This window comes from Ascidiella aspersa, chromosome 9 (assembly GCF_963924565.1).
Source record: "Ascidiella aspersa chromosome 9, kaAscAspe10.2, whole genome shotgun sequence".
Lineage (NCBI taxonomy): Eukaryota > Metazoa > Chordata > Ascidiacea > Phlebobranchia > Ascidiidae > Ascidiella > Ascidiella aspersa.
Genome location: NC_139455.1, coordinates 24,094,316 through 24,114,032, shown reverse-complemented (window position 1 = coordinate 24,114,032; position 19,717 = coordinate 24,094,316). Strand labels below are relative to the sequence as shown.

At 35.2% G+C, this 19,717-nt stretch overlaps 1 protein-coding gene across 1 annotated transcript in view; it reads right to left on the bottom strand.

Annotated features, from left to right (window-relative positions):
• The window catches only part of LOC146133736 (low-density lipoprotein receptor-related protein 2-like), a 114,737-nt gene that overhangs the window by 17,594 nt on the left and 77,426 nt on the right, over positions 1-19,717 (bottom strand). The window contains exons 52-75 of the mRNA XM_083397838.1: positions 19,133-19,287; positions 18,559-18,655; positions 17,690-17,839; positions 16,652-16,811; positions 16,097-16,237; positions 15,565-15,690; positions 14,688-14,808; positions 14,130-14,256; positions 13,810-13,926; positions 12,068-12,216; positions 11,439-11,524; positions 10,511-10,724; positions 9,236-9,357; positions 8,612-8,755; positions 7,670-7,842; positions 6,609-6,821; positions 5,933-6,131; positions 4,929-5,021; positions 4,076-4,223; positions 3,285-3,424; positions 2,671-2,841; positions 1,941-2,073; positions 1,406-1,505; positions 648-774 (exon numbers count right to left, since the gene is read on the bottom strand). Of these exons, the coding sequence (XP_083253964.1) occupies positions 648-774; positions 1,406-1,505; positions 1,941-2,073; positions 2,671-2,841; positions 3,285-3,424; positions 4,076-4,223; positions 4,929-5,021; positions 5,933-6,131; positions 6,609-6,821; positions 7,670-7,842; positions 8,612-8,755; positions 9,236-9,357; positions 10,511-10,724; positions 11,439-11,524; positions 12,068-12,216; positions 13,810-13,926; positions 14,130-14,256; positions 14,688-14,808; positions 15,565-15,690; positions 16,097-16,237; positions 16,652-16,811; positions 17,690-17,839; positions 18,559-18,655; positions 19,133-19,287 (3,406 nt within the window). The remainder of the gene's footprint in view (positions 1-647; positions 775-1,405; positions 1,506-1,940; positions 2,074-2,670; positions 2,842-3,284; positions 3,425-4,075; positions 4,224-4,928; positions 5,022-5,932; positions 6,132-6,608; positions 6,822-7,669; positions 7,843-8,611; positions 8,756-9,235; positions 9,358-10,510; positions 10,725-11,438; positions 11,525-12,067; positions 12,217-13,809; positions 13,927-14,129; positions 14,257-14,687; positions 14,809-15,564; positions 15,691-16,096; positions 16,238-16,651; positions 16,812-17,689; positions 17,840-18,558; positions 18,656-19,132; positions 19,288-19,717) is intronic.

Sequence of the window (19,717 nt, the reverse complement as noted above, 5' to 3'; positions counted from 1 at the left end):
TGTATTATATGTTTTCTTTAAAACGATTGTAATAAATACACATTTTAACACGTTACTTTAAGATGCCCGCTAGTCTAACCAAAACAATCCGTTCCCACAAGTCTAACAAATGGACGATTTAAAGACAATTTTGTATTTTTGTTGACCATCTCAAATCGTTCAAGACTTCAGTAATGATTGTGTTGTAAATAAATAGATAATTATGGTTGGTTTGTCGTTGCAAAAAGGACAAAATACTTATCTTAAGGATAAAGCATTCTAAGGACAAGTTCTCATACAGTGAAACTGCAAATGGCTTAATAAATTTATCATGGTTTATTCGATCGAACGTAGAAATAAATCGAATAAACTAATTTAAAAAAAAAGTTAATTAAATTATATATTTCCAAGCTTTGCATATTGTAAACTTAGTTGAATAAAGGTAATTATCCCGTGTTTGTTTTTTATATGCCTAAATTCAAAATAAGCCAATTTGTTTTAAAACATTGCAGATCTCGGTATAACCATGGAATACTAATTGATTAGTATTCTGGGGTATAACTAGCGGCTGCATTTGCGGGTATTTCCCGTATTAAAATTTGGCACTATTTCCCATTTGGATACAGTCCAATTATTTTTAACTTTTTTATCAATAGTTTTTCCCTGACCTGTCAGTGAGTCCGACGTGGATGGACGTGAAGTGATCGGGGCAAACACATTCTCTTTGTGTTCCACCCGGTTGTATGACACACAAGTGGGAACAACCGCCGTTGTCGACCGCACAGGGATTAGGCACTTAATACAACATATGAGGTTTACTAAGACCTTCGTATAGTAAGCACTATAAACATGGTACAACGGTTAGTGAATAAATACAGCACACGATTTATGCTTAATGAGATGACACATTTATACTGTCAGTACGGTATTAAAAACATAGCACAAGGGTTAGTGACTGTACACACTGAGGTGTGAACTTAATGATTAAATGAGCCGAAACTGGTTTACAAGTTTTGAGAACAACTTTAGAAAAAAACAAAAACTATTTGATAATATTCTGAAACAAATATTTGTCATCTAACACTGCGTATTAGTATAGAGTGAAACTATCAGTCAAAAGCTATGGTGTAGTTCATGGTAAGTTGTAAATTGCGAATCCTATTCAAATTTACATTCAATTTCAGTTTATCTTTGCGTAACGTTTAAAAAAAAACAAGACAAACATATCTCTTTAGTGATATAGCAAATCATTTAAGGTACGCTAATCCAGATTACACATCGTTCAATCATAATTTTAACAGACAACAAATATGGCTGAACACTTTTATATGAGGCATTTATGTTTAAAAAGCAGTTCACTTCATGATTATTAATGAGAATCGACCGATTAAATACAACATGTAAACAGGCTTGTATAACAACTTACGCGTAGTATCCTGTCTATAGGGATGCACCACGTGAACGTCGTACGTTCGATGAGTTGTGTTGACCAGGGTCTCGAAGTTTGAGCCGTCCAACGCATGCGCCTGCCATGGTAAGGGGTTTAACACACATACAATACTGGGTGGAGTTTAGGTGGGTCGTTTTAACCCCTAAGCTTATAGTTTTGTAAATTTGTTTTGAACCAAAAAGAGAGATATGTGCGACAAAAGAATCTGTACCAATCCACCTTTGAAAATGTTTTAAAATATTTGTTCCAATTGCCTCCAATTGTCCTATTAGTGAAATAGCCCCAAAATAAATTCGTTGGGCATAGTTTTTAGATTTGTTGAAATACCAACAATTAATAAAATATTACAACAAAATGATTGTCATCTCAGATAAAAGTTTATCGTTATCACGTCTGGAGATTACGCTACGTTTATCATTTTCATTGCCAAAACAAGTGTTTGGTGTTTTTTTATTTTTTTTAAATAACTTAATAACAAAAATATTTTACTGTTGTTTGAGGGCTGCATTACCTTAAATAGTGATAGAGTGTTCCAGTCGGTCCAGTACATGTAACTCTCAAAGAATGTGATTGAGAAGGGATGAGGGGGAGCGTGGCCATCTATGTGAACTCGCATTCTGTTGCTTCCGTCAAGGTTTGAAAATCTAAAACATCACGGCGATTCTTATAGTATTCTCTTAATTTGGGTAGTTATGTGCTGTGACTATGTCATGATGAAGGCTAAATTTTGCTAATATTTTTTTGAATTAAAATTAAAGTACTATTTTCAAGTTTCAAAAATCTAAAACATCATACCAATGTTGTGTTTACTAAAATTTTAAAGCAGGTTTTAAATAAATTGGTAGACAGCGCCCTTCTATGTTTAAAGATAAAATACAAGCTCATGTAATTTGCTGTTTCGAAAAGGAAGTTTTATTTTTTAATCTAGATGGGTAATTCCAGATGAATATTTCAGAATGATTTCAGTTAAATAAAAAAATAAATGAAGGCGAGAAAAAGTAGAGTATTGCGTCCTTGAAAAAGGCTTTCACAAAAATCACAGAAAACAAAAACGTTCGTAATTGTAAAACACCTACAGTACTGCTGAATATTGCTGTCTTAAATTTTAACCTTCCAATAGATACACAGGGTCCTTTTGTGTAAATCAACCTAAGACAAGAGCCTTCAAACCACGTCGATCACATAAGTACATGCCTTTATTTCAAATTCACTGGAAACTAAAAACAAACACCGTCACTCACTCAATAGAATCGACGTGCGCGTCTCCCCAGTATAATCTCTCTGTGACGTAATCAATAGCAAGGGCGTTAGGCCAGCTGATCCGCTCGGTAACGAGGGCCTTGGTTTGGGCGCCGTTGAGGCCTGCCTGGCCGATGTAAGGGCTCGCCCCCCAGTCTGTCCAGAAGACCAAGCTGTAAGACAAGTATGTGTGTTCTGGTTAACTTGAGACGTTAAATTGAAATATCTCTAGTATCAAGTTTAACAGGAATTTTATAATTTGCTTTACACGGGGTCTGTTGATGTTGATTGATTAAGTTTTAAGAGCAGTAGATTTTTTGTTTTACTTTAAACTTACGATGATATGGTATTTTTTACACCTTACATTCAAACTTATCAATAATTTAGCAGTTTCCTATACAGTCAAAAATTCAGACTTTACTGCACACAAAGTAACGTAGCATTGCAATTAGAATAAATGTGTAAAACATCAAATATCAATTTTCACAAGAGTATGTTGTCAATGTTAACATGATTTATAACTGGTCAAAGGAGATTACAAAGTACGAAACTATATACACCTTACGAGTTAGAACTCCCTACATTTATAGCCTTAAAGTAAACTAAAATTACCCACCCGCGTTTAGGATGAACCACCACAGCCCTTGGTTGATCAAAGCAGTAAGTCCTGTTCTCATCAACGCACTTGTTCACCAAAGTCTTGAGACTCGTTCCGTTCAACTCCGACACGAACAAGGCGTCAAGGTCGGCATCAACCTGCGCAAAATATCAGTTTTAAACATGGTATTAAAGCAAGTTTAAATGGCCTTTTATAACGCGTGAATGCCATTAGACCAGTACTTGTCAACCTTTTTTGGAACAGTACTCACTTTTACATTTACTGTAGAACTTATACACCCCATTCCACGCAATGCGCTGAGCTTATAGAAACATACACCCTGTTGTACTGTAAAAAAACTATTAACCGTTATTAAAAACTAGTTAGTACCTCACAATAACGATTATCAAGAGAAATACTTGGTTATGATGGCAGAAATAGAATATAGTAAGTCATTTGCCGAAAGGACTTTTTTACAAGTTATTTGCCGAAACGACTTTTTTACAAGTCATTTGCCGAAAGGACTTTTTTACAAGTCATTTGCCGAAAGGACTTTTTCACAAGGCATTTGCCGAAAGGACTTTGTTACAAGTCATTTACCGAAAGGACTTTTTTACAAGTCATTTGCCGAAAGGATTTTTTTACAAGTCATTTGCCGAAAGGACTTTTTTACAAGTCATTTGCCGAAAGGACTTTTTTACAAGTCATTTGCCGAAAGGACTTTTTAGGTCAAGTCAAGTCATTTGAAATCAGTTACTTAAGTGAACTTAAGTCAAAGTTTTTAGAACACTGCAACAAGTGTAGCTCACCCAGTAAAGTTTCCTCGTAACCCACTCAACCGCCAGCCCCTCAACATTGGGAACTTCTCTGTTGAGCACAACTTTTCTATCACTTCCATCAAAGTTCATGCTCTCGATGATTCCCTTCGTCACGTCGGTCCAGTACATTCGCTTATCACTGAACAATTTTATTTATTAGTTATCGTTGGAGGATTTAATGTTTTTTAATGGTATTCGTGATAAGCTGCTGAAAAGGTATTCGTGATAAGCTGCTGAAAATCGGTAGGATTGTATTTAAGATGGCGTATTCATTACATGTCAATACTGAGATTGACCTCAATCTTTCAACTTAATTTGGAGATATGATACCTTAAGGCTTAAGTCGATACCTTAAGGCTTAAGGAAGATATGATACCCTTAAGGCTTAATGTTTCTTAATCTTTTCACTTAACGGCGCACCTGTGGACGTCTAGTCGCACTTAGCGAGTGAATTGTTCGGTTAGTCCATTAGTTCTCTAGATATACTTGCAGCTTGTATTACATTGGCCACATTAGTTACTTTGTTGTTAAATAACTGTGCAGTGAATTAGATTGGCCGTACGTCAAAGTAGAAAACAAATGTATTATGTTATTAACTTGCCCGCGAAGCATGTTCCATGGCCCACCGGTTAAGAAGCGCTGGCATAATTAACTAACATTTTGTTGTTTTGTTTTAAAATACGAACAGGCTTATAAACATGATGTTTTCAATAAATATATATTTATTTGAACATGGCAGGAAGTACACCACTGCTAAAACTTCATATACTGGTGATTTAATAACCAATCTGTATACATTGTAAGATGACAAACACTTCATTACCACGCAAAAGTACTGACTCACCCATAATGATAGTCGAGAGCGACGATTGTATCGAATCCTTGCGAAACAAGTTCGTAATTTCTTCCATCCGTGGTGATCGTGCGGATGTAGTATCTATAAATAATTGTGTAACAAGTTACGCTGGAGAATATAAGTGGCAACTTTATCACAAGAGTACACGAAATTCGAGTTTGTCGAAAATCTGTTTTTTTAACCAAAATCTTCGTCATATTGAGTAAAAGCCCTTGTCGCATATTTATAACATCTTTATCTAAAAAAAGCATATACTAAGGAGAACGTTTTAACGAGAGTACACGAAATTCGAGTTCGCAGAAACAAGCCGTAAAAACTTGTTAAATTTGCTGATCAATGGCTGAACAGCAAGTAGGGTTCTACAACGTGTCACATACACAATTGTATCCAGAAATTTACGAATGTATAAAATCTTAAAATTAAAAAAAATACAAAATGTTTTTCTTTTGTAAAATAATAGCGCACAAGCGTTTCCCATTTGAAACCACAGAACTAAAAACGTTCGTATTTATCGAAAAAATACAAACCCTGGTCGCATTCCTAACCTACTGTTTAACGCAGCCTTTCTTAACCTGGGGTAATTGTAATTTGTAATTTTCTCGTTTTAGGGGGTAAATGAGCTATCAATCAAAATATCCACATCAAACAGGACAGAAAAAGTGTGCAAGCCATAGGTATTGGTGGCCTACTTTCCTAGTTCAGATTAACTGCTAATTCAAGTTAGCCTATAGTAGCCTATTAATTCTTTATCATCTAGTGTCGGTAACATTATTTTTCGCGATGATGGCTATTTTAGTTAATTGGAAACATCCTTATCTTTTAGTAACTTCATTGTTACATCATAACTGATATAATTTGCTACTCGTTTTAAAAAAAAATAGAACCATTTTATATATTGGGGGTAAATCTGATATTCATCTTTGTTAAAAGGGTAAAATATACAAAAAAAGGTTAAGAACCCCTGGTTTAACGAGTACGAGTGAATTCCTAACCTGTTACTGAACAGCAGATAGGGTTCCACTCCCGAGTTCTGTCTGCAAGTCTTTCCGTCGGGTTCCCTCAGGTATCCGTTGCCACACTTGCAGTAGTAAGACCCCTCTATGTTGTCACAAAGCTGCGAGCACACCCACGGCGTCTCCGTGCACTCGTTTATGTCGTCACAAGCCTTCCCGTCGTCAAGCAGTTTGTAGCCTGTCGTTAAGAAATTCAAGAAATTAAAAAAAATCGTCATTTAAATAACTTCGTTATAAAACGTTACTAACTTGTACGTCTGAAGTGCCTTAATGTTTTCCAGATTGGAATTTTCATTTTTTTAGATTTTTTTCGAAAACTCGGCAGAGATTGTTTTTTAACAGAAATTCAACCGAAAAATGCTGGCAATGCTCTATTTGCTGTCTTGTTTTTTTAAAGCAAAACAATTGGCCAAATTAACAATTAAAGTACAAAAGCTGTATGCATGTACAAGTTTCGCAGCCTAAACTAGAAAATGTGCCACAAAATGTCGTAAAAATGCACCAAAAAGCAGCTAATCTTGAATTAAAGGACGAAAAAGTTTTTAACTCCCGAAAATAACATGGAAAAACACCCAAAAACAGCAAAACCACGAAACAAGCATCCAAGACTACCCCAAACAATTTTACAAAAACACCCTCATAAACTGGTACATACCTGGATCGCAGTCACAGTAGTAACTTGTAGGTGTGTCAACACAGATCTGTCCGCACTGGTTCGACTGAATGTTGGCACACTCGTTTATTCCACACCGCTCCTCGTCACTTATGTCGTCACAATCGGGCTCGCGATCGCACACCATACCCTCGTCAATGCACTGGCCGTTGTCGCAAGTGAACTTGCCCGCACCGCAAGTAGGACCGGCGGTCGCTGCATAATAACAAAAAGTTTTGTTAGTTAAGAAAAAATAAGGAGCAGAGGTCGCTGAATATAACAGATTGTTCGAGTAAAAAATACAAGTATATATAAAAAGTTAAGTTATAAAAAATACAAGTATATAGGACCAGCGGTCGCTGAATATAGCAAAAAGTTAAGTTAAAAGAAATATGACTAGGACCAACAGTCTCTAAATATCACGAAAACTTAAGTTTTAAAAATATGTCTATGACTAGTGGTCGCTGAATATAACAAAAGTTAAGTTAAAAGAAATATGACTAGGACCATCGGTCGCTGAATATAACAAATTTTTCGAGTTTATATTTAATCAACACAATATAGTACCGGCCGTTGCTGAAAAACAAAAATGTTGAAGATTTACTTGAAAATAGCAAACTTTCGCGCAAAAGTTATTTTGTTGAAAAAATGTGAAAAAAGTTTGAAAGTAATTTTCATAAAGAAATTTTTGCGATTTTAGAAAGCATTTTTTTAACATAAAATCTTTTTAAAGAGCAAGTTAAGACAATCAAAGTTTGGTCGGCCGTACAGCTCGACAAAACGTGCGCCATTTCGAGAATTGAAAGTTAAAACGGCTGAATTGAGTGCAACTTTGTAAAAGTGAAAAGTTGTGTTCGATTTTTGACCGAAAAGTGAATTCGTGGTTTCGCAATTTTTAAAACCAGAAAATAATTTTTCGGTTGATATAACATCTTAAAATACCAGAAAGGCCTAACATTTTTTAGGTCTTTCTATTAATTTAAGTAAAAAAATGAAACTGCTATATTGACTGTCTTTCAACATTCCTATAAATGACAGAAGAAAAAAAGATCGCAAAGACTCACGACAGATATCTCCTTCGTCGCTACCATCTCCACAATCATCCCACCCGTCGCACGTGTACCAACTGTAGATGCACTTGCCATTACCGCACAAGAACTCGTACGACGAGCAGGTTTGGAAGGATGGACAGGCGTTCTCATCGCTCCAATCACCACAGTCGTTGTTATGGTCGCATCTGGGAGAATTACACTTTATGGATGCTGAAGATTTAGCACAGAATATGAGATAATAGAAATCACCTTGGCCCTTGCAAGATCAATGTCGACCTTAATTGCTAATCAGTTTAAGCAGAATTGAATGCATTCATTCGAATCAAGATATACTGACGATGCCATTTATGGCGAAATATATATATATATATATATATTAGAGTTGTTCAAAAAAAAAAAAAAATTCAGATTTAGGAATAAAATTCAGAAAATTCAGATTTAGGCCAAAATTTTTGAAAAAAAGAAATTATCCTCCCCCTGATTTTTTTTTTTTTTTTTGCATTGCTTTGCAATTGAATTGCTATAAATAAACCTGTTTTGCAGTAAAAAAGTGAGTAGTCATGGTACAAATGTCACATTTCAACAACATTTATTAGGCTGTTTTGTACATAAAAAGGCTTTTTAGCACGTTTTTTTGAACTTCAGGTAAGTAATTGATATAAATGTGTGAAGACTAAATGCACTATTTTATTGATTTGATGTCATGTGTTCTTTTTAGCAAAAACGATATTTGTACAGACTCAAGATGTTTAAACCAAAATTATTTTCTTTTAGAAGGTAATAGTCAGTCTTTGACATTCTTAAGAAGTCAGGCCACTATAAAAAAGTAAAAAAAATTTGCTGGAAGAACAATCTCACAATTGAAGCTAAGCCTGGCAGCAACAGCATATTCATAAAGCTGTACATTTAAAGTTTTATATAATATAATCGCTATACTTAGAAGTAGCCACTTACTGGTAGTATCTGTTGATACAAACTCCGTTGTCGCAGGCAAACTCATAGGAAGTGCAGCTGGCTGGTGGGCAATCATCCTGTAACTCATCAGAGGCGTCAGAACAATCAGGGTCACCATCGCACACGTAATACAGGGGAATGCACCTAGAAAGCAAATTACCAATGACGATAGATTTAGGAGCATATAACTCTTTAAAGAGTTATTCGAAACGTTCAAAATGATACCTACTTTTTTATGAGCTTTGATATTTTTATTATGATAGATTTAAATTTATGGAATATTTTTGTGCTACAAAGTATTACAGGGAATACATTCAAACGCACACAAAGTTTAACCAATTTTAATTATTATATTTAATTGGCCAAAGACGCATTATCGTTGTTACGAGGGATACAAGTGTATAATTTATGGAATATAATTAAAAGCAGTTCCTCTGGTAATTTTATTTGTTAACCAACGTTTAACGAATAACAATTGACAATTACAATTACCAGAGGAGATGTTTTGATTAATATTGCTATTTCTGCTAGCAGCAGTTTATTTTTTCATAGACCCCCTAAAACTATTTCACGTACTCCAAGAAGACAATGGAAGCTATTCGACATTAACGACGTAATACAAACCTCCAGTATCCAGGTCTATCAGCCTGGCAGGTGAACTGGTCTGAATCACAAGTCCTTGATCCGCAATCGTGCCTCTCATCCTCGTCAGACCCGTCTAAGCAGTTGTTGTTGCCGTTACAGACCTAAGGGTAAAACAGCATTATAAGGATATTCTTTTCTGAGGGGGCATATATATATAATTGAACCAAACCAAGCACAATAAAACGAGACTTCGTGGCGCAACGGTAGCGTGTCTGACTCCAGATCAGGAGGTTGCGTGTTCAAATCACATCGGTGTCAAGATTTTATTAGTTTTTTTTTAAAATTAAGTGATGTTGACGCCAAAAAAACATGATTGTGGCGAAACAACAAGACTCCGTGGCGCAACGTAGGCGCGTCTGACTCCATATCACAAGGGAATTTTGCAAAAAACTCATGCGGGGCCAAAATGTTTTAAACAAACATAAAGTAACTGAAGGACACTGAACCTGACCAAAGTCCGCGCCTGAAACCCAAATTGCTTTATTGCATCGCGCATGTCACAAAGGTATTGTTGCCGTTACAGACCTAAGGGTGAAACAGCATTATTAGTATATCCTCTTTAGGAAAAATACATTTCCAATTAGACAGACCCAAGCGTAACATTGCGTAATAGGAAAATACTTCGTGGGGCAACGGTAGCTCGTCTGACTCCAGATCTGAAGGTTGTGTGTTCAAATCACGTTGGGATCAAGCTTTTTAATCAAGGAAAATCATGCATGGTTAAAATGTTTTAAATAAACATAAAGTCACTGCAGGACACTGAACCTAACCAAAGTCCGCGCCTGAAACCCAAATTGCTTTATGGCAGTTACAAAGGTAATTAAAATATACTTCTAGAGCTCTAGTCTATGAAGTAAAACTCAGAATTGTGACAATAAACTGAATGCAAACATGAAATAATCCAGTGACATAGTCTTAGGCCCAAAATTACCTTGAATATAATGCCAGTTAAGCCAGCTCAGTCAACTTGTGTTAATGTTGCTTAAACAAAAACTCAAAGATTACAAATTCAAATTTCTGCTAACAAAAGGTTTTGTAAAATCACCGACGCTTTGTTGAAATTACCTATTCGGGTAATCTTTTTCGGGGCAATAGATGGCAACTTGACCCGAATCAAACCCCTTTGTCAGAAAAAAAACACTTTTAATTGACCAAATGCCTAACATATACATTCACTCAAAACTTAAGAAAGCAAAATAAATCCTAATCAACTTTTCGCCAAAAGAAACAGTGAAAAGTAACTTAAAAACCTACCCAGTCTGCGTTAATACACCGTCCGTTGTCGCACTGGAAGTTTCCCGGTGGACACGTCACATCCTCGTGAGTACATCCAAGCTCAGGTTCGTCACTTCCGTCGTTGCAGTCGTCATATCCGTCGCAATACCACCTACCCGGGATGCACCTGTTGTTGCCGCACCGGAACTCAGTATCCTCACAAGGTCGATCGGCTGAAGAGTAAATAAAAACACTCGGGTTTAACCAAACGAGAAACATTTTTTAAAGACGTAGTGGAAATACTAACGGACATATTGAATTAGGTAGCATTGTGAACGTTTCGAATATATCTTTATTCATTTTCAACATCAAAGGTGTAAAATGATACCTACTTCTGTATGGGCTCTGATATTCTTTTTACGTCTTACTACAACCTCCAACCATTATGAACTGTTATTTTACCCAATTTATACCTTTCTTGATTAATACACCGTAAGTTTTCATCAGACTAACCTAACCAATTCAATCAACTAGGGATTGAATTTAAGTTTAACGAAACGAGGAATATTTTCGTAGTTAGAATATCAAAAGCCCATACATAAATAGGGAGCGTTTGAATATATTTTTATTTATTTTCAGAATTAACGTTCAAAATAATAGCTACTTCTGTATGGGCTGTGATATTCTCATTACTGTTACGACCGAGGTTCCTAGAGACATGAAGTTTGTGCGAAGGTAAATAGTGTAAATACGCTGTTATTATTTCCCAAAACCCAAGGCCACACTATATTGTCTTTTTATAATATTTGTCCAACAGATTAAAGAGAAATTATCAACAATAAACAAATGTGTTGTGCGGACACCGAATTTTTTTTTTTGAGGGGTGCTAACAATTTGTACTTTACCAAATGCCCACTGGAAAGATTAATTTAGAGGTTGTAAAGCTATTGACTTACCACAGAAAGACGCCTCGTCACTACCATCAGCACAATCCCTGTCCCCATCGCACACCCAGGAGCCGTATAAACACACGTTCGTTGTGTTGCATTTAAACTACACACAAAATAAAAATAAAGTTAACTCCACCAGGCAACATATTAATAGAAATAAATCAATAGAAGATCTAATAGATAGAAATCTATATAACGATTCAATGGATGGAAATTTATAGAATATTTCTTTCTATAAAACAAAGTAAGTTAAGGCTAAAAAAGAAGCACATTACCGAGTCACCATTGGAATGTTTCGCCTGTTACACATTCAAATATTGACATACTGAAAGCAGTTATTAATCTTAAGAATTATTCGAAACTTTCACAAACTGCTATGGACTTCTTTATGCGATTTCAATATAAAATCTCTACGTACTTGAAATATTGGCGCCTGCACAGTATACCAAAAAACGTAAATTTTATTAAAAAAAATAGCCAGATAACAGACTGAATACAAAAACGGAACACAAGTGGCTCTGTTGACAAATTGCATTTCACTGTTGACGATTTGGTTTTAAATATAAGACCAATATAGCTATAAACCAAGATTAAACTGAACATTACCGCTTAAAAAACACAAATTCATGACATTTTCAATACTTACGTATCCGGGTCTACACGTTGCGTCTGTGCAGTCCTTCTCGTCTGAAACCACGCCATCCCGACAGTTGTCCCAACCGTTGCACACCTGAGACATGGGAAGGCACTTTCCGTACAAGCAAGTGAACTCACCAGCCCTGCAAGTTGGTGGGTCTGCGTATTGAGAACGACAATATATTAGTAGGTTTAGTACAATTTTGAACAGAAAATATCGATCCAGATTAGTTGAAACGTAAAATAAACTTAACATTGCTATTTCTAACTTGAGGGAAACAAGGTAAATAAATACAGGTTAAACTAACAGAATAAAATTATTTTTTAGGCAACGAAAATCTATTTTTAGGCAACGAAAATAAATTATTTTATTTGCTTATGAAAAAATTAGTACCATTTGGAACAGAGATATATTAACCCCAATAAGCTGATAACCAAACCTTAAATGCCATCCAAAATCCTAACATCAAATCGCTATTTTTAAATCGAGGAGAATGGCAAGCTAAATAAATACAGGTTAAACTAACAAAATCAAACTATTTTCATGTGATAAAAAAACATGATTTTATTTGCCTATGAAAAAATTAGTACCATTTGGAGTAGAAAATATGAGCCCAGATTAACTGATGGAAAACATATGAAGCCATCCAAAAACAAATTCTAAGATCGAATCGCTATCGAGGAGAATCACAAGGTAAGTAAATACAGGTTAAATTAACAAAATAATACTATTTTTCAGGTCATAAATACAATGACTTTATTTGCCAAGGAATTAGTACCATTTGAAACCGAAAATATCAACCCTGATTAACTAATAAAAAAATGTTAAATCATCCAAAAACAAATTTTAAACACAATCCTAACATCAAATCGCTATTTTTAACTGTTGGAAATCAAAAAGGAAGACGATTTAGATAACTACTTGTTAAATTAATAAAAAATTATTTTGTCAAGTCATAAAAACAATGATTTTATTTGCCTATGAATCAAACCTGTGTCTTAAATTACAATTGCAGTTTAAAACAAACAAAATGAATCAAATGGAAACATTCAAGGGCATTCTGTCTTGGTTATTAGACCAAAATTTGGATAACCATTAGAAAGTTTAGTTAAATACAGTTCCTGCTATTTTTAGAGAAATTTACTTGTTTTCTTAGAACAGTGTTTCTCAAACTTTTTTGAGCGCGACCCAAATCTGAGTTTTATGAACATCTCACGACCCAAGCCTCAAACGTCAAAAAATGTACTTTTTCTGATATGCATGAAATAAAAAAACACAGACAACCAGATATAGTAGCCTACACAGTTCTATAAAACAATAATTGATTACAAACAAATGATTGATTTATTTTAGTGTGATTGGTGAAACTGATTTTTTTCCTTTATAATATCAGTGTATCTTGTTTGGTGACTGAAAGCTTACACCAGTTTTAGCAGCTACTGTACCTGGCTGCCATCAAAACGTTCATATAACTTATGATGCAATAATTCAGTTATGATTGAATTGAAAATACTTGAAAAATGAAATGAAAAAAGTTCGTTTGCGCAGGATTAAATCACCATAGCGCGACCCATTTTTTGACCCTGCGCGACCCATGTTTGGGTCGCGACCCATACTTTGAGAACCACTGTCTTAGAATCTGTGCGCTAAATCGTACACCATGACAAAAATTCCAATCATTTTGTTAACGGATCGACCTTGCATTAGAATACCAAAACTATCCGATATTACCGGACATCCATTTAACTCACCGCATCCGATTTCGTCCGATCCGTCGCCACAATCGTCCTCATAATCGCATATGTAACGAACAGGAATGCATCTGCCGCTCGGACATCGGTGCTCTGCTTGGGAGCAAGTGTGGGAAGCTGAAACAACGACAAGATCAAGTTAGACCGATTGCGCGTCTACAAATAGAGTTAAATATAGTATTGGCCAAGATTGGAATTTTAAATTCCATTTTATTGGATATTCAACCGCTTTAACAATGCGATTGTATCAGCTATCAACGACTACAATCAAAATAAGCGGATAAGCCTTGACCCACTTTTACTGACATGCGCTAACTTACCGCAAGTTCTTTCACTCTCGTCACCACCATCAGGGCAGTCTGTGTATCCGTCGCAAATATCCCAATCCCACTTGCAAACTCCATTGGAACAAGTGTAGCGATCGCTGTCGCACCTGTCTTGACCTCTCTGTGTAAGTAAACAGGTAAAATGTTTCATTATGCTGTGATATTGAGTAAACACGACTAAGTTTAAATGAAGTTTGTCGAGGCCTTATGTTCTTATTTATCATCATTAAATCATTACTAGTATGGACAATATTTTGTTTGATAAAATTTATCAGTTTTACTAATAGCCTTTTGGTAAGTTTTATTCTGTTAACTTTCATCTTGTGTAAGTTACTGTTATAAAGAAAAAAGGCGCCATATTTTTAACGAAAAACTACATATTACTTTCTTTCACATGAATTAAGAATTACGTTTTTCGTAATATTGAACATCCCTTAATTGACTGACAACACAAACTACTCGTTTTTTATTCACACAACCCAATAAACTATCGTATAGGAAGGCAGATAAGTTAGTTCTATACTGATCTACATAGAAGCGTTCTAATCTTACGTCAACGATGCAATCTTTTCCCTGATTGGCTAGGAAGTAGTTGTTCCCGTCGTCAGGACAACCGCACTCTGGTTGGTTGTTTGGTCCGACTGTGCAGATGTGGCTGCAGCCTCCGTTTAATCTAAATTAACGTATTGCAGAAAGGGTTCCCTTTTAAATAGAAGTCGACATCGGTAAACAACGATTTATAATTATTTAGTTTAAGCGACTGTAATGTCAAAAATAATTTTTGACAACAATTTTGTGCTTAGACAAAAAAACTTTAGGGTTGTGTAATATGGTGGAACTAGTGCTAAGGATTCGGAGCCGGGCTTTGGACGGTTTACTGCTAGTATCAGTATGGGCAAAATATATATTCCGTTCAAAATTTCTGATCTTGGTTTTACTCAGGTTTTTAAACTTTGAGTTTTATTTTTCATATTTGCCACAGCGGAACAGCTGACTTGGATGATCTACAAGTAACCCCCAAAATCTCCATTTTGTTTGCAAGAGGCACAAAGTGTTAAAAGTTAGTACTGTTTATTTACTTTTTACTTTAATATTTGCAAATGGAAAACATATATATTAAACTTGTAACTGCCGATTTAACTTACCATCCATAGTGTACAGGAAAAGTTTAAGTTTGCTTATAATAAACATTGCTGACAGCAAAACTGTTGCACTTTTAAATTTTATCAACCGTAATTTTAGGAGGACAGGTTTTACACAGTATGGGGATTTCATTAGCCTTTGAAAAGTTATTAAAACAAGAGTAAAACAACTGGATTTGTTTTTAGCTCAAAACATTGTTATGTTAGCCGCATGTGTTCTAGTGGTCGACAAAGATCGTTTTTTAGTTCGCTTATTTTGGAAGCAAAAACTCCAGTACTTGACTTACGTGTTACAAGGATTGTATCCCGAACAGTCTCCCTGCTTGGTGTTGGAATAAGCCACAATATCGTAAGGTGTGGTGTCCAGGTTGTTTATCATCATTGTAAGGGAACCACCGTCGGCCTTATTGGCTCTGCACAACAAATGGTATGTGTTATATAACCAGTCTGAAACAACAATCTTGTTTTGCATTCTTGTTATATAGCAGTTATCTGACAAAGGTCGTTGATTTTGTAAAAATGACTTGACTTGGCTTGAGGTTTTGGAAAAAAAATATTTATGTTGAATAACGATTTAGTAAAATTGGAAATCTATTGCATTTTATACGCATAAAACAAAATATTTGTATCCATATATAGGGTTAACTGTATTGCATGACTTTTTCGCGCACCAATCACGCACGCATGTAAACATACCACTACACACGTTGAAAAACAAACACTTAATGCACTGCATATGTAATATGCATGCACACAACAATCTCAACAGGGTTTCTTCGCCTACAAAAACTGTTTCGCAGTTACAGTTGCAAGAATCACCTGTATACGCCTCTGGTCGCCCAGTCAGTCCAGTAGACGAACTGGTCCAACACTGTGATGGCGAATGGATGGTCGTAGCTCCTCAGAACCTGTGCACGATTTGATCCGTCCATACTGCAACGCTCAATGCGTTCGAAACCACTGGAAAGTGATGGAAATGTTGTTGGTGCAATTTTAAAACTTGGACTAAACAATTAAATGAAACCAACTATAAACCAATAAGTTGCCATAAAGCCCGACAAAGCAATTCTCGCCATTTATTTTAATATTATTCTTATTTGGTAAAATTATTTAGGTAAGTGCGATTAGTTCATACGTTAATCGTTTTGTTATCATTAGTTTAATTATATCATTTCTTATACACATGTTTTGCCATACAAAAAAACGTTTTTATAATCCGTTACCTTTGTAAACAGAAAAAAAAAACTCTTTAGATTTAAAATTTTCCTTTTTTTAACTTTCATTAAAACCCAACAAACATATTCGTCATAGTTCCGTCCAATTTTACAACAAGCAACGTCACAAACCGCTACAGTTACGTCACAAACGACTCACGGGTGTGCGTCGACCCAGTAGAGCATGTCTTCATCGAAATCGATGGTGAGACCGTTTGGCCAGTAGAGGCCGCTGTCGACAATGGCGCTTCTCGCGTTTCCAGCAAGTGAGGCGCGTTCTATCTTGGGTGAATTGCCCCAGTCCGTCCAGTACATGTACCCTGGGTGAAATTTTAGAGGGTGTTTTTTGGTTTTCTGATTGTTTAGAAATTTTGGGGGTGAGCTTGGGTGATTTGTGAAAGTCATATTTTTTTATTAATCAGGGTAAAATTTTAAAACAATATAATCGAACTGCCGTCCAGTTGAAATTACGTGGGTTTTTGACTGCCGCACCTTGGGACAATTAATTTATATATAATAATAATTATCTCTCATTAAAGAGGATTACTAAATAATTACATATATAGTATATCTGAAGGCTCGTTCTACCCTGGGTAAACGACCCCGGTCTGTCCAGTTCATGCACCCTGGGTGGGATTTTAGGGGATGTTTATGGGGCATTTTTCGGGGGGCGGTTCTGCAACGGAAAGTGACACTTCCTACGTTCAAGCGTGTAAATGTAGAAACAATTTTCAACTTATTAGTTAAACTATCTTTCATAAGTTAATAAAAGTTAACTTAAGTTACAAAATATTTAAAGTAAACAATATGTCAATAAAACAAAGTTTCGCGAACTGAAGAGCTATATAATAATATATACAGGACTATAGTTATATTATTGATTATTTAATTTAATTTTATTACAGTTATAGCTGCTACATATTCAAGTTTATTTTTTTAATATAATATTAACTTAAAATTGAAATTAATACATTAATGCAGTTAATAAAAAAATATTATTATTTTTCCATAAATGAATTACAAAATATTTAAACCAATATTATCTGTGATACTGCCAGAAAACCCGAAAACCGTAACTCGCTTTTTTGAAAACTATTTATAATGTTGAAACTTATCTGACATATACTCTTGTGGATGTGCATAAAAAATTGGTAAACCAATAAAAATCATATTTAAACTAATATATAGCGATGCTAACCTCTGCAAGGATCCACTGCGATGGCCCTAGGTTGGTCAAGGCCAGTGATTAGTGTAGTAATGTTGCTACCGTCGATGTAAACCGCTGATATCGTGTTGCGGTTTGTATCGGTGAAAAAGAGACGACGGTGCAGCCAATCGTAATCCAAACCTGGCAGCACAAATGCACACACCAAAAAATTACAGAAAATATACAAAGATTTTTATAGGTCTTCGATTTCGGAAAAACATTCTTTCGATTTCGGTGGAAATATTTAAAAGGTATTTGTGAAATTGTTTCCAGTGTTGTTCTCCCCCAATAACAAATTATACACACAAATACCCACACGCAGGTAATTTGCAGTAATGATAGACGAAATGTAGATTGATTTATCCCCAAGTAAAGCAATTAAGGTGAGTAGAATCATTTCGTTTGCAACAAAGAACAAATCAAGTCTGTCTAAGACTTTTAAGTCGTTGTCACAAATTTAAAGTAAATGGCAATAAAATGGTGTTTTTGTTAAATTAAAATTGATTTTAAGTCCTTACTTGAGTCACTGAGTTCTTATAAAATTAATTTCTCTGTAGTCAAAATCAAGTACCAAAAACCTTATTGTACTTGATTTTACATTCCACAAAATACTCTGGTGTTTGTAAGTTCTATATTTAGGTTTAGCTTAGCGTATCAAAATATGAAAATTCGTAAAATGTAAAAAGGGTTTTTTAGTTTAAAGGGAAAAAATACATTTTCATGAAATTAAATAAAAATATGTCACATTTAAAAATCGTCTTTTACTCTCCGGCCTAAATAGGATAATAGTATGTTAGCGCGCTTTTGCACATCCCGACAATCAGGTGCATATTACTGCCGATGTTTTTGCATATCCCTACCTTCGACAGCATACAGGCCAGATGTGACAATAAACTGTGGGTTGGGCTGGGTCGAGTCAAGCGATAAGTAACCAATCTTCGAACGACTTCCTTCGTACTAAAATAAAACAGCAATAACATTATTCAAGTATATCTACAATGAACCTAAGGCCCAAACATCTACAAACAACATTAACAAACACTATTAACAAAAACACCAAAAACATTAGCACTGTCTTATCAATTTAGCAACAAATACAATACTATAAACGTATATAAAAATTTCAGTCTTTAGACCAAGAGGGTGTAATCGTAGGAGTAACGGTTTGTATAATTGCAGTTTAAGCAATAATTTATAGAATAATTTTATCAGCATTGTTATTCAAAGCTGCATATTTTATAATGTCTTTGTTGCCGGCGTGTTTCCATAAATAAGTTAAAAAAGTTAGGCAAAACAGGAGACTGTGAGTATAGCTCGGTTACCAAATTGCCACCTTAAAAAATACTGATCACACATTTGCAAACACTTATTCCAAAACAGTTGGGGACGCCAAAAAAGTTTTGTCAACCATGGTTTTTTAAAAGGCGAACTTACAGTGGCAAAGTACGCCCTGTTGTCCTCCAAGTCGTAAGTAATAGCGATGGGAAAGTTGGCGTAAGCTGGTCTGAACACTTGCGAATGGTCCTCAGGGTCGACGTGTAAAGACTCAATGGTCTCCACCGTTGTGTACAAAATGTACTCGTTTGCATCTGGAAAATGTGCTTGTTTTAAAACAGGTTTTTTTTCGAATGTAAATTCGAATGGAATCTACAAACTTTGGAACACAATAATCATTTTTTTAGTAATTTCAATAAAAATACTAATATATTCAATAAAATCGACATTTCGCTGTTTACAAGCGTTTCGGCAATACCTCATGCCATTATTAGCGTATAAATACTTGTATGTAATGTTCGTAAAGATGAGTCTATTGTTAAAAATGTCTTACCAATTTTGGTGAGATGTTCCCATTGGCAAATGTGAGGAAATTGGCATGGGAAAATCAAAGCAGCACAACTATTTGTTTTGAATATCCACGAAGACCGATTTCGTTCAATGCAATATTGTTTTACTTTTTTCTACAGCGCATTTGCACATTATATCGATTTTTTGTGACACTCTTGTTTAAGAGTGAATAAA